General features: G+C 41.9%; 2 protein-coding genes across 7 annotated transcripts in view; one reads left to right on the forward strand and one right to left on the reverse strand.

Moving 5' to 3' along the window:
• LOC116391186 (brain-enriched guanylate kinase-associated protein) overlaps window positions 1–9,542 on the forward strand; it is a 21,939-nt gene extending 12,397 nt beyond the window's left edge. For 3 of the 6 annotated variants that reach the window (XM_031861540.1, XM_031861544.1, XM_031861539.1), the window contains 5 exons: window positions 51–212; window positions 1,752–1,818; window positions 3,165–3,272; window positions 3,656–3,736; window positions 7,619–9,542. In XM_031861540.1, the coding sequence (XP_031717400.1) occupies window positions 51–212; window positions 1,752–1,818; window positions 3,165–3,272; window positions 3,656–3,736; window positions 7,619–9,031 (1,831 nt within the window). In that variant the 3' untranslated portion in view covers window positions 9,032–9,542. Of the gene's footprint in view, window positions 1–50; window positions 213–1,751; window positions 1,819–3,115; window positions 3,273–3,655; window positions 3,737–7,618 lie in introns of all 6 variants that reach the window. The other 3 variants (XM_031861541.1, XM_031861542.1, XM_031861543.1) reach the window with 1 other exon arrangement.
• A 2,846-nt stretch (window positions 9,543–12,388) lies between these two features.
• rdh14b (retinol dehydrogenase 14b) lies at window positions 12,389–14,896 on the reverse strand. The gene is made up of 2 exons (XM_031861545.1): window positions 14,292–14,896; window positions 12,389–13,250 (listed from the first exon to the last, which is right to left on the reverse strand). Exons 1-2 carry the CDS (start codon window positions 14,643–14,645, stop codon window positions 12,633–12,635), a joined length of 972 nt encoding a protein of 323 aa, XP_031717405.1. The 5' UTR covers window positions 14,646–14,896; the 3' UTR covers window positions 12,389–12,632.
• Between the last annotated feature and the right edge of the window lie 228 nt (window positions 14,897–15,124).

Below are 15,124 nucleotides of genomic sequence, written 5' to 3' on the forward strand. Positions count from 1 at the left end.
GTGTGTGTGTGTGTGTGTGTGTGTGTGTGTGTGTGTGTGTGTGTGTGCAGCTCACTGCAGGAGCAGAAGGAGGACTTACGGAAGAGGCTTTCCTACACCACACACAAGCTGGAGCTGCTGCAGAGTGAGTTCGACTCCACGCGGCAGTACCTGGAGACGGAGCTGCGGCGAGCACAGGAGGAGCTGGACAAGTTTACTGACAAACTGCGCAGGTATAGGCGCGTACATACTGGACAACATGGTGGTAGAAGAAATGTTCAGATCCCCAATACATACAACATGCGCATGTTCAAGTGCCTAAAAATTAGGAACTTTAATTTTGTGTTGATTTTGGCGGTCCCTGTGGAGAAGAGCGATAGTGTCATCGAGTAGTCTCTTTAGAAAACCTCTAATTTCACTGCTGCAGGGTCTGACAATCTGCCCCTCTCCGTCCTGGTTCTGGTTTTAGGATTTGCGTTGTGAAAAGATGTGTGGAAAAAAATTCTCATTCATAATTAGTAAAACTCATTTAGACTGAAATCACAATAGTAAGAGGAATCTTAGTACAGAGGGAAAACATGGATAGAGAGGGAACATGATAACAACGATAGCCCAGTCACACATGTGAATACAAACAGGATCCAAAACAATCCTATCCAAAAATGCCCACAGTTAAAAGGTTCAATTGATCCAGTGAGATGAGACATTCAAGCTATCAATCCTTTGTTTTTCACTCCAGTTATATACCATGAAGCGATGCACTGAACTTTCAGTATTTTCTCATGGGGGTCTAAAGTTAGCTAGTGTTATGTTCTGGTACAGTGAACAGCAGCTTTCAAATTGAAGAGAGATGTAATATACGGTGGATGTTTGGAAGGAGGCCCTCAAAGCCTAAATAGAAAGGAAAGTATGCATTTCTTCTCTTGCTGATGAAGGACCAGCTGGCTTTTTCTCATAGTGTGAGAATCTCAATAATCAAGCACAGACTGGATGTTTTTTTCTTTCATGTAAAGAGAAACATTTAATACAAAGAAACCAAAGACACATTTTGTCTCTATTTACATTTTTAGTACAAAATTATGAAATCATTTCCAGGACTATTCCCTGTAGATTATAAGGAAATACAAACCTGTAAAATAGTGTCTTAACAAAGTACCTTTGACCCTATAGTCAAGTACTATTTACTGTTAGTTTATGAGTACAAGTAAGAGTAAGTATTGTTTCTTGGTTTTTGTGAATGAAACAAATGTCTTACCAGCATTTGACACATGTCCAGGAGCCGTTTCTGAAAAGTGTCAAAAGCAGATTGTAATCTTGACAATGCTCGAATTGGAGCAGAGCCAAAATGCATTTAAGGCCAAGTCTTCTGCTTGGAAATAGGCACAGCAAAAACAACAACAATAGTACTTGTAAAAAATCTAAATAATTATGGACCAAGAATTGCACCTTGTGGTACACCGTAAAAGCCTCCCACCCCAGGTTGAGATCCACCGGGCATAAGGAGTGAGTAATTCACATCATTATCTTGCCTTAAACAGTATACCCCTGCCTTCTGGGTCACATATAACAGAATAAAACATTCACTTAATCATCACATCAGCAGAGGGAGGTCAGTGAGATGTCAAAATGACTTTCAAGTGCTGTAAACTGAAACCGTGGCATCCAATTTAGCTCTGACTTGTGTACTGCTGAGAATGCCGATTTGGAGTCTCCGGCTGATATGTACAAACTATTATCTGCAAGTGAGCTACGTCGTCTATTGTGTCATTTAGAATACAAAGCAGCTACTCGGCACTGCAGAGGATCAACCAGGATCTGGAGGAAAAGATCCAAAGGAATGTAAGTGTGTAAGCCTCCGTGTGTGTGCGTGTGTGTGTGAGATGCATCCAGTCACACGCTAATGCTAAAGTACCTGTAGAAGAAAGAGAAGTCCCTTTGCAAGTCATGGGGTTTAGACATGGTGTAGAACATTTGGAGGGCCAATTTGAATATGAATATGCCCTGCTGTCGGTACCGCTGGAGTTAATTATGGCCTATTACAATTGGCTGTCCTCCTTCCAACGGCAGAGTGATAGCAAACCCATTGTACCTCAGTGCGTCGCACCTGACTTCACTTGTCAGATGTTGCTTTTGCCGGTGGAAAGATACAATTAACTAGCCTGCTTGAGAACACTGTATGACAATCAGGTGTCTTTGCTGTTGAATAGGCAGCTGAAAACGCTCAGCGACGAGGTTTGTTACAGCACAAGGTAATACTCATCGCTGCCCTTGGCGTGATTACAACGCTACAGCAGGTAGATACCAGATGTCAGTGAGGAGCTGAGGGTCACCCGGCTTTTTACGACAAGACAAATGGTCATTTTTTTTTTTAAAGAAACGCCAACAGCTTTTTTATTCTCTTGAAGCGTCCTCATCAGCTGCTATTTATTCATCGCACGTATTCCATTCTCAAGGGTGAGAGAGGCGCTGAATAAGTCTCTCTGTAATTGTAAAACTTGTTTACTCCACAGGTGCCACAAACCCATCTGACCCCATGGCCCTGCACAACTAGAGGATGTAATTACAAGACAGATAAACACAGTGATATAGTTTGTGTGTGCTTGTATTCGCACAGCTACACGGGTTCAACAAAACCTTTGCAGACAAGGCCACTTTTTGTTATTGCAGCTCTCATGTCATACTTACCTCAAACACTAGTGGAGAATTAGCATGCAATGAATGAAAACTTCACACAAACCTGGACTCTGTCTTCGTCAGCCAGTTTACTGACGTCATGCTTTCTTGGTTAACCTAGTAACCAAAAAAAATCAGCTACACAGCATATCTTGCTGCCACTTATATACTCAATGTGCGAAGTTGCTCTGTGTGTCTTTAGTGTCCACTCTTAGTAAAGGTGGTAACAATATAGGGTTCTTCGGCTTGTTACCATGTTAAAAAGTAACAAAATCATCAAAGCGTATATTCAGTGACAAACTATTGATTATAAACCTGAACACAGACAAGTCATGGCAAATGTGGTCAGTTCTGTGAATTACTGTAGTGGAATTTGATTAATTAAAAGATTGTAAAAAGTGGGACGCACGCTTTGATGAGTGTTGTTTCAACGGAAAACTTCAAAGTGTTTAAAAATCTGTAGGTCTTCCTTCCATGCTGGCAATTTGTACAAACGGCTCTCTCGTCATCAGTCTCAGCACCACGACGATGAGAAGCGAGCGCTTAGCAGAGAGATCATCGTCCTCAACAACCACCTGATGGAGGCAAAGCTCACCATCGAGAAGCTACAAGAAGACAACGTAAGAGCCTCGTTGTTTTTTCATCTTGAGAGAATAAAATAAAGCATATTGATAGCTCCATCTCGTTTACCTGCCTTGAACAAAAAACGGCTAAACAAGATACTTTCACAACTTTGTTCTGTCATGCTTGGCTAAGGTTGTCACAGCAAAACTGATCACACACGAGCATTGAGAGACGCTTTTGCTTCTATTAACCTTCATAATTCTGCATAAAAGCAAAGAGAACGTGATATTTGCAGCTATCAACAGTCAGACTTTCAGTTTTCGAGGCAAAGAAAGTTTCGGGGGTAGAATAATCAGTGGCGATGATGAAAATACTCACCAACACTAGTGCATATTCATCCTTGAATGTTATTTCTCGTCTTCTGATTGTGTCTCCGTAGGACATGTACAGGAAGGACTGTAACCTGGCTGCTCAGCTTCTCCATTGCAACAAGTCTCTTTACAGGGCGCAGCTCTCCGAGGTGAGATCTACACTGACTGTTACACATCATTCAGGCTCAAATCTTGTTTTTTTTTTGTCTTCTAAATATATGTTTTCACATGTTTCATCAATGTTATCAAGATTTTAGTCACGTCGAATCCCTAGAAGGTTCAGTCAATGAAATTCACAAGCAATTAGAGTTAACCTTTTTGCTCTGAAATCTGCAAAATTCAATTTGCACTGAACTTTTTAATCATACAGTAGCCAGGTAAAAGGAAAAGATTTCGAGAAATAGCTGTGATTTGTGAAGGAAGAGGAGATGTGAGTGAGGAGTTTCTTGAGCAGCACTGAGATGAATTTTCAACTCATGACATAGAGATGGACAAAAAAAAAAGTGCTGTCTTGACTATAACGGAAGGTCATCTTGCCCTTTTGTGAGGCAGAGGAGATAAGAGACAAGACATGGTGGAGCGATGACTGCTGCCTGTCACTGCAGGAAAGCCAGAGATTAGAGAAGTAAAGCTGTTCTTTGGCTAAATAACCTTCAACTGAGGTTTGAAGCTAATTTAACACAGCTGAACATGATACTGGAGAATCTAGACATAATCATTTACTTTAGAAACAGTAATTATGCCGTGAAAGCCATGATTTATTTTGGTCAAGGATGAATGAAAAATCATAGTATTATTATATTATATTTACCATTCAAGTGTGAAAATGGTTTTGTTTATTTCTTTTTACTTAAACTATTGAAATTATTAAAACGATATAACATGCAAATTGATCAAAATATTATTATACTAATAATTATCATTACATTTCCATTTCAATATATTACAGAGACAAATTCAACAGTCACTACTTTTTTAGGTTGAAAGGTTATTTAAAAACTTTTACTTTGCTTTTCATTGACTATAACTTTTCCTCTTATACATTTGTCTATTTATTATATATCAAACCATAAAAAATGTAGAAGTTGCAGCTTTTTTTTTACAAATTGCCAACATAAACCAGTGATGGAAATTAAATGAATACATTTACTCAAGTACTTACTTACATACAATTTTGAGGTACTTTGCTTCTATTTATGCGACTTTGTCCACCACATGTCTAAGGGAAACATACGTTTTACTCTACTACATTTATTTGGCAGATTATTAATACGAAATAGTATTAACATTTTAACTATGAATTATTATAGATTAAGCAACCCACCTTTACCAGCTGCAACATGAAAGTGATGCTTAGACATGAATGCATCAATAATTCAAATACAATTATATAATACATATAACTTTGAAATGGTCTATTTTGCAGTAATGAGCACTTTTACTTTTTGTAACTTAAGTATATTTTGATGCTTTTGAAATGCATGACTGTTACTTGCAACAAGGTATTTCTTCACTGTTCTACCTCTCCTTTCATTCTCATTAAAATTAACTGATATTACTTACAGGCTTTGATGTGAAAAACAACAGTAGCACAAATCTTGTGTTTGCACCGCGATCAGTGAGACAGGAGTCCTCTCAGGTCATTCTCTTCCTGTCACTAAACATGCAGCTAAGCCAGAGTGTAATTATACTGCACTGGGTTTAGTAATCATGTCATTTTATGACAATGATTAAGTCTGAAGCACAACTGAAACTACTCCAAGGCAATTTGTGCACACATGTGAGGGACAGTTAACTGTTCAAGGAGCTAAAACTGCACTGCAGCCTCATCATGCTATACCCCCGCTGCTGCTTGTGAAAAGATGCGTGTGGATATCGATGAGTGCTTTAACGCCGGGCCAGCTTGGTGCCACTTTCCGCTGCATCAGCCCTGGCCTTGTGCCTATGTGACAGGGGTGGCTTTTAAAGTTGCCAAGTCTCCATGCGGTTAAAGCATGCCTCCACACGTTTTTCGCCCATATGGCTGAATGGAAATATCAATGCAAACTGCATTTGGTTGCGTACGGCTGATAAAATATCCCCTTACACAAAAACAAATACCCACCCTCGCTGTACAGAGTATAGGATTGGTAATGGAGGGAAACACTGCTATGCAGGGCTACTGCCAAACAGAGTGCAGGTCAGAGGCGGTACATGCACGCTCTGTATGTCCACCTGTCTCCTGTGGGTGGGAGCTAATCGGAAGCATATTGATGAATTGTGCTGCAGCATTTTGAGGAGTGCAGTGGCCCTTCAGCGCCTACTGAAGTGCTCCAGCCGTTTGTTTTTGCTGCAAAACAACCACAGCGAGGGCGTGAAACGATTAGGCTCGGATTTCTGAAATGCCACATAAAAGCTAATTGTGATCCTGTGCAAAACAAGCCCAAGTGACGGGCAATGTATGGACGGGCTTTTAGTTTGGTTCAAGTTGTAGTAAAACTGTTTTGATAAAAACGTCTTTTGGTGTTAGTCTTTCCTCTATCTACAAAGTTAAAATTAGCTCGCCTCTCATTGCTTATTAGGAACAACTGACTAGATTCCTGTTGCTGATGGGCTGCAGTTTGCTTCATGCTTGTTGCTATGGAGAGGCACATATAGTAGATGGAGGCTTTTTTTTTTTCATTTAGAAATGCTCAGAATAGAACAACTTCTAGAGACTCAGTTCACCTTCATTCTCACTTCTCTTTCTTACGGCTCTTGTCACTTGAAAATGACAAGACAAAAAAGACACAAACATAATTATTCCTGACAAGTCAGGTAAATGCAGAGGTGTATGTTGTGGTGGCATACTCCCACCACTATACTATGTGACATACTGACATGCACACTGCACTGCACAGGGACGAGAAACTGCAATACATTTAGTTAAGAAAGTAAACTGTAGTATGAGTTAGATATCTTACTACAAATGTACACTGAGTATTCATGCAATACAGAGTTATCATGTTAAGGCCCCTTTACAATGTGGGATGTGGATCAATCCAAAAAGGTGGTCCTAGACCACATGGACACTCGTCCACTGACCAAAGACAACCTTCTTCAAATTGCTGACATTGTCGGAAATTTAGGAACCATATTCTCACAATCTTGACTGTTGCTACAACCAACATCTTCAAACCAACCTATCAGAATACAACATAAAATGAAGGACAATACACATTTTTAAGCACCATTTTTAATACATTTTGGAAGAAAAAAAACACTCCCAATGATGGGGGCGAAACTGAAAAATACTTTCTTTTTTTGCTCCAGCTTTTATTCATCAATGCAAGAAACAAACACTGAACAAAGGGAACAATAAAGAAACCAGGCACAAGACATAGACATACCGTTGAAATACGAGCAAGCCAAAAGTAAATAGGAATATCAGTATTCAAATCTTTAGTTGTCTGTTCATCTTAGATATAAATTTGAGACTTTAAAAATAAATCTATCAACTCGAATTAAATAGAGAGAGGGACGTCTGTTGCACCACTCGCATATGTGAATTTGATATTTCCCCAGTAAAATAAGAAAATAAGATCCAGCAAGTGAGTAATGAAAAGGTTTGTGGGACTCCGGCAAAGACGAAAAGCTTGCAGAGATGCATTCTCACTATTTCCTATTTACATTGCAGTGCTTACAATTCGCCATGCATTCATAGCACAATCTGACACAGATTGTGAGCGAGCTTTCATTAGACCTATCGCTCAGTGTGACATACAATAAACGTACACAATTGTCACACAGTCTGACGCACCTTTATATGTAACAGCCTGGTAGACCTTCTGATTATAGTCGGCGTCCAAGGAGTCTTTTCAAGTCTTCAAAGTGTCCAAGAAACCATTGACACTGAAGAGAATTTCAAAGCCTGGAAATGTTGTAGTTGCAAAACCCCCCTCAAACAATCATCAGTAGAGAAAGTATTGCTACAGTGCATCTCCATCTGTTGGCACAGCAACACTTATGTCACATGTATTTTCCTTCCCTTCTCTTTTCTCTGACACTTGTAGCTGCCGGCTGATTTTCAGGAGCGACTGACCATGCACATGGAGGAGCCTCCTCTCTGCCACACTTACTCCGACTCTGTCCCGGCCTCTCTCATTGGCAAAGTGCTGGAGAAGCCAGACAAGGCCTGCAGCAGCTGCCAGGCCTCCCGCTCCCCCAGCCCCCAAACCCAGGACCATGCGTTTATCTTGGAGAGCTTGGGACCAGGAGAGCGGCTGGGGCTCCGCGCAGCCTACAAATCTGACCTGTACAGCAGCGACACTGCGCTGTACTGCCCTGATGACCGGCACCGTGAGCGGAGGCCCAGCATGGATCTCCACGGTCAGAGGAAGCTTCTATACGGGCCCCAAATCTCCACCGACAGCAACCCAGAGGAGGGCTCTGTGGGCTTGAGGGTTGGCTTCTCCCAGGAGCACTTTGCGAAGTTCCCTGCCACACTGGGTGCAGGCTCCAGCTCCTACTCCAGCTTCAGTGGAGGGGGGTCCGAAGACAAAGGCAACGGTCCGCCCAGCAGTGCAGCTTCCTCCCCGCACCACCATTCCCTCTACATGGAGTGGAGAGATGCAGGGGACTATGAGAGAAAGAGTGACTCATCCTGGGAGAGGGACAGTCCAAGAGGCTTTGCTAACGCACATCCCTTCCAGCAGACGGAGCTGAGCCACCACCAGAACGGCAGCTCGCCTGTCTACAGCCGCACCATGTCCTCCTGCTTCAGCGAGCCGTATGAGCCGCTCCCTCCCTCTTCATCCCCGAGCGTTGCCTACGGAGACAGCCGTCGAGGCAGCACATTTGCCCCCGAGGAGGAGGAGCTGATTGGTCGATGGAGACAACTTAGCGTGGAGGACTTGAGTGCCCACACCTACCGCAGCCCGGGCCGGGCCTCCCCTTACAGCTTCTCAGAGCAGCACTTCTCCGTCCGGCCTTCCAAGATCCGACTCGGCCCGCTCTACAGCAGCTTCCAGGAGGGGGCTGACTGTTACCATCACGGAGGGGGTGTCGCGGACCCGCCGTGGGTAGCCACCAGCCCAAGCCCCGACTGCAGCCCAGGGCTGCGGCAGGCTCATAGCCAAGCCCACCTGTACCGAGCCGAGGACAGCCAGGGGTCGGAGCACAGCCTCTACCACTCAGGGAGCTCCAAAGACAGGGAGGGTAACGTGGCAGCTGGCGGCCAGAGCACGGATTATGTAGACCCCAGCCCCAACAGCTCTACCGAGTCTCTGAACCAGAGGTCCCTGGAGATGGCCGCAGAACTGCAGCACTACCAAGTGGAGATGCACAGCCTGCCTGCACAGGAGAGCCAGTTGCCACCACCGCCCCCACCCCCCCTTCCTCCGTACAACCAAAAATTTGGCTCCTTGGGACTTTCCAGGAAGGACAGTCTGACCAAGGCCCAGCTCTATGGGACACTTCTGAACTGAAGACGCAAGGCCCCTGCTATGTCCGGCTACACCTTCTGTTGAACATGTAACTATTGCTGAGTATTTAAAAAGCTTTGATCTTATGGCAATGGATGGCAACAGTTTACACTACAATTGTCCTGAGCAAGTACTGTAAGTCACGTTAAAAGAGTTGGATGGTGAGAAGCTCAAGCAGCACGTACAATTTGTAAGAATGTGTATGTATTTAAATTACAAATGTATAAATATATACTTATAACTAAAAATTGAGTGATATATTTTGTATGTAGCTGTTAGCAAGATATACATCCAAATCAATCCAACGAAATGCAAATCCTCTTGATAAACCGGGAACTTGTATATAGATTAAAAACTGCCAATCCTAAATTTGAAAACTCAGAGAGGTAATTTAATTGAGAACTGACGCGCATATAAACTGCACATAGATTCAGTCCTTATTTTGAATGGACTGAATCAGTGCTGGCCTTGTGAGGCTTTAAGTGTTAATGTTGAACATATGAGGACAACAAAATCAATGAATCCCTAAAATGAGAAACATACGTTTAGTTTTTCTTCTGTTGATTGAATTTGACGGTATCGGTGGGTGTGTTATGTTGTTGTTGATGGAACATTTTGAGATCTGTCTTTGCAGTCAGTATTATTTTATCTTTGCTCTTATATATCCCCTGGAGAGGTTTTCCTGCCCCCCATTCTACCTCAGATTTGGATGCCCACACCCCCATCAAGCCACTGTAACCCTGTTTCTTTGACATACGATGCATGTTTATATATTTTGGTTGTTTTGTTCGCCTAATAAAGCACAAGTTATACATATGCGTTCCCACGCCTTCCTTTTAATGTTGAAATGTTGCTTTGGGGGGGATTTGCACGTATACATATGATCGGTTGTTGTTTTAAGAAAATTACATGTCTGCTGATCCAAGTTGAGTGATTGAACCAAGAGGGAGACCCTTTCTTATTCAAACTCACATTGCTGCAGCCATGTGGTGCGTGCCTGCTGAGTCACTACCAAGCCCTGCTCTATCACTGTTGTGAATTTAAAATTAGGTTTGTAGAGGCGGATTGTTGTCAAGATCAGCAAGCTAAAAACAGAAAGAGGTTTATTTGTTCACTACATTACTACAAGGAAATGTTTGTTATGGTGTGAGTTATTGTCATATCAAACGCATTAAATAACACTTAATACTCAACATACAGAAGCAATTCCTCTTCTGCTGCATGGTACAAGTGTCATGATGGCACTAAATATACACAGTGTGGACGAAATAAATAGAATACCTTAAAATATATATCTAAAAAATTATCCCTTCAGTAAATTCCACATTTGTGAAGTTTCATACAGTATTGATGAAACTGTGCTATGATTGGTTTGCTGATTAAAGGAATACTTGATCCACAAAATAACTGTATATCAATTAATCACCCCGTGTTACCTTGAATTCTCACATGTCGCCACACGGTGAACGGAGAATGGAAAAACAGAAAAGTCTTGACGAATGGAAGCAAATGGGGGCCAATCAAACATCAAATCTATATCATTACATCCGTTTACAAACTCACAAAACTCATGCAGTACAATCCTCCCGAAAGTCTCATTTATCCAGTCGTATACTCACTACTTCCCAAACATGCACCTTCGCTAAAACCTTACTATTTAAAACACTTCTGCATAAACAGTCTCACGCTTGCACGGGCACTCGTCCGTGTGAGTCCGGACGAGTCCCAAGTGTTTAAAATAGTGAGGTTTTTGCTAAGATGCATGTGTTTCTTTGTTCACCGTGGATTCATGCGAGAAAAGCAGAATTTACACGGGTGTGTAATTGATATACAAACGGTTATTTTGTGGGTGAAGTATTCCTTTAAACTTTTTTTAGATCAATATATTGCAATGAGGTGTCGGGCCAAAACAATTAGTCATACATCTTTTAGTGCAGACTGTTGGTGAAACAAAGCAACACATCACCTCCCCTCGGAAGGATGATTAATCAATGAACAAAGAATTAAAGCAACTATTTTTCAAGCAAAAATGCCAACATTTCTTAAGTTCCAGCTTCTCTGATGTAATAATTAGCTGCTCTTCTGTATCCTCTGTAATAGTAAACGGCATATATTTGGGTTTTGAAATATTGGTCAGACAAAACAAGACATTTTAAGACTTCCCATTAGGCTTTAGGTAATTGTGATTGTGGTTTTTCTGTTATCTACAGACCAAATGACAACAATAATTGGCCGATTATTATTTTTGGGAGATATGAGGAAAATAATAGTTAATTGCAGGCGTAATTAGTCCAACCTCTAAATCCAGCATTCTCAGCAAACAGTTGTTTTATTATCACATACTGTATGTGACAGTGATTTCAGGAATCATCTTGTATTCATACTTATGCATCTGAATATCACACTGTATTTATTGCTATATCTCTTTCCTGCCGAGGTGAAAGAGGACTTACATGTGAGATTAAATCCTTCCACAGGAGGGAGTCACGGTGCAGCAGCGTGTCACTGATTTACATTGTCAACCTTATTTATAAGTCTCCTTCAGACACAGCAGAAATCATTTACACTTCAAACACATCAACATTAATGGCTTCCACCCCACCTCCTCTTTCTTTTTACACTGCCTAATGCATGCTAAAGCATGCACAAATTTAGCATTCAAGTACAATAACTGAAGTAGGAATGGATCTGCTCTTCTAAGGATTTGCACAGCACGACAAATAATGTGACCTCACAATGGAGAAGGTGACAACTCAGCTCGGGCTTTGATGGATACCACGAGGAGATGAGCTTGATCTCGATGCGTGTGTGAATCTTGGTCACTGCTGCCATAAAGAAAGATCAAGGTTTTGTATTCATAAAACAAGACTGACCAGGTTTGCTGGACACAGATGATTTTGTTTCAGTTCTTATTTCTGCATGTTTGCACTGAAATGTTTCTGAATTTCCTTCACTGTGTGAAAGTAGTTTTGACAGTAAAATACTGTTCAGCGTGTGTCCTCTTAGCATCTTAGCATGTTCCCCGAGTGTCTTTCCAGGAAGACAAAAAGTCACAACTTCATGTGAATGCTCTTGTAGTCTTCACTAGCTGGGTTACATCTTTCTGCAGTAAGCTGATTTCTTGAATGTCAAGTAATTAAACAAGAAACCCTTTTTCCATAAACAGGTTACAGGAAGATTTCCCCAGCTAAATAAATGTCTGCAGGAGAACACGGACTTCTTGTGCATGTATACAGGTACCGAGGTGTTTTTATTGGCTTTGTACATATATTCATGTTCATGATGAAGACTTTTTCACAGGGTTAGATATTGTGGTGCAGGTCAATAAAAAGCAGAAATCATTTCACACAGCGATGCATCTCTGTTTGAACCATCTTTTTTTATTCAAAGCTTTATACATTTTGTGCTCAACACACTGCAACGCACACTTTTGCTCACAAATTCACACACTTCATTGGCACAATATGTCATTCAATTAATGGTTTTATCCCCATGGTGGCAATCAGTCTTTTCAAAAGCCATCTCCTGCAGAGCAGTGTCTGTGGGGTTGCTTTTTATTTTATTTTTTTATTGAATACATACCATCCACATTACAGTACTCTGCTCAGTTAGGGAGTCCAACCATCCTGCTGCTTAGGTCCCACAGTTTCTTGGCTGCCTGCTCATCTGTAGCTTTGGCCATCAGCTCCTCCTCCTTACAGTTAGCGAAACACTTCCCCGACACTCCCTCCACCTCAGGGGAGCAGGCCAGATAGAGAGGAGTCTGGGCCCCCTCCAATGGACTCTTAAAAAAGACCTGCGAGGCGAGGTAGAACAGCGGCTTCGCCAGGAGAGGGATTTGTACATGCCTGCCCAGTCTGGTCCTCACGATGCCTGGGGTGAGAGCGTTGACCGTGACCCCCGTGCCCTCCAGCTCGCGAGCCAGTTCGAGCGTGAACAGCAAGTTGGCCAACTTGCTCTGACTGTAGCAGAAGGCCTTATCGTATTGGCTTTCGCTATTCAGGTCATCGAAGTTGATGTGGCCGTTCTTGTAAAGCTTCGAGGAAACCACGACGATGCGGCTGGGAGCTGAAGTCTTCAGGAGGTCCAGCAGGAGGCGGGTGAGGAGGAAGTGACCCAGGTGATTCACACCCAGCTGCATTTCAAAACCATCCTCTGTCTTTGTGTAGGGACACTGGTAGACTCCTGCGTTGTTGATGAGCACGTCAATCCTGGATTCCTCCTAAAGGGTCAGAGAAATTTAAATCATTTAAAACTGCTAAATTGAAACTTGATGACATCAACGACTAAAACACCTTTGCATATAAACGAAAGGAAATATAGATATTTCTTCATTAATAAACAATATGCTATAATAGTAACATAGAGCTGGATATAACTGTTTTGATAATTGATAAATTGTTTCAGTAATGTTTAATCAAATAAATGTCCCAACTTCCTGCTTTTCTTTGTTTTACAAGATAGTAAATTGATTGGTTGGACAAAACAAGACATTTGAAGATGTTACATTGGGCTTTAGAGAATTGTGATGGACACTTGTTTGTGTGTTTTATTCACAAAAATGATCAATTGCTGGTTGCAACCCTCATTTTTGTAATCTGACTTGTACTGAATGAAGAATCAAAAGGATGTTTGGCTCAGCTTAAGTGACTGTTGTCAGACTCTCATTATAGGTGATCACACTGATATCTATGATATTTATTAATTGTTTCTATTTAACATAATTTGCACTCATTTATTGGCTTTGTATGTGTTGTTTTGTGAGCCTCTGTGTTGCATGTCTTGTTAGTACTTGACAATGTAGTATAAGAGTGTCCTGAATGATGTTTCTACTTATAGTAATACTCCCTCTTTTTCATTGTTTCTGCATGCTTTGTAAAGGGTAAATATTGCATAACTTTGTCAATTTAATGTTATATTCTGTTTTTAAGGTGACTTTGTAACAACTGCCCTGGGAATACAGATGACAAATAGCCTCTTGGTTAACGCTGGCGCATTTACAGGAATGTTTTATGAATGTGCACTGTCCCTTATCAGTGGTAAGGATCAATACTGAAGTTCAGCACCATGGACAGTCCCCTTTGCAGCTGAAGTACATGTAAAGCTCTCCTTAGTATTGGACATGACAATGGCTGGAATGAACTAGACAGTCTGTCATTTAAAAAGCTAAACTGATATCTAGCAGCTAAACAAACTGTCAACTCAGCTGGAAAAAAAAAACTAACTACTCCATCTATTGTAGTAGCCTATCATCTCATTTTACCTCTTGGATTTCCTCACAAAATTTCCGGACTGATGTAAGAGAAGCGAGGTCCAGGTGTTTGATGACCACCTCCCCCTGCTCTGGTCCCGCTTGTTTCTTGATGTCCTCAGCCGCCTCCTCGGCGCTCCGCTGGTCCCGACAGGCCATGATGACCCGGGCATGGAGCTTTAGCAGCTCCCCGGCTAGGGCCTTCCCTATCCCGCAGTTAGCCCCGGTCACGATGACCGTCTTTCCTCGCATAGTGTCGGCTGGATACCGGAGGAGCTGTGCAGCTTTCTGTCGTGGGAACAAACGGCGCAGGAAGAGCAGTATGCCACCGCCGACAACAGCGGCTACTATCACCGCAGTGGACATGAACGCTGGGGCCGGGGGACAGGTCTGCGGGGAGTGTGACACAATCTCTCGGTGGCACGATGTATCATGTGTTCAAAAGTTATAAAATCACCCCGGAAATGCTCCACACGCAAATATGTAAATTTAACGAGCAGTGTTTCACTATATATTGTAGGTATTGTATTGTAAAAAAAATCGTTTACACAACCAACATATGTTAAACAAGTGGGCTGAAAACAAACGGCTCGACTAAAATTCCAACGGTAGCAAAGTAGCAATGTAGCTAATGCTAGCATGCTAAAGAAGCTACCAATGATAGCTACCGAAGCTAGGTGTTTCGGTTTATCAAGCAACCCTGTTAACTGGTGACTTTCAGACGAATGCGTCTGTTGGCGTAGTTACGACTGCTGTTGAAAATATGAAGAGAAGATGTAGCTGTCCTCGTGAATACCGTAATATATATATATATATATATATATATGTGTATGTATGTATGTATG

Source organism: Anarrhichthys ocellatus, unplaced genomic scaffold (genome assembly GCF_004355925.1).
Source record: "Anarrhichthys ocellatus isolate YVR2014 unplaced genomic scaffold, GSC_Weel_1.0 scaffold25, whole genome shotgun sequence".
Taxonomy (NCBI): Eukaryota; Metazoa; Chordata; class Actinopteri; order Perciformes; family Anarhichadidae; genus Anarrhichthys; species Anarrhichthys ocellatus.

What these genes read in the sequence shown, in the direction of transcription:
- rdh14b (XM_031861545.1), bottom strand. Translation starts at nt 14,645, where the DNA reads ATGTCCACTGCGGTGATAGTAGCCGCTGTTGTCGGCGGTGGCATACTG. An exon ending in TTTGTGAGGAAATCCAAGAG is followed by an intron (nt 13,251 to 14,291) that starts GTAAAATGAGAT and finishes CTGACCCTTTAG; the next exon opens with GAGGAATCCAGGATTGACGT.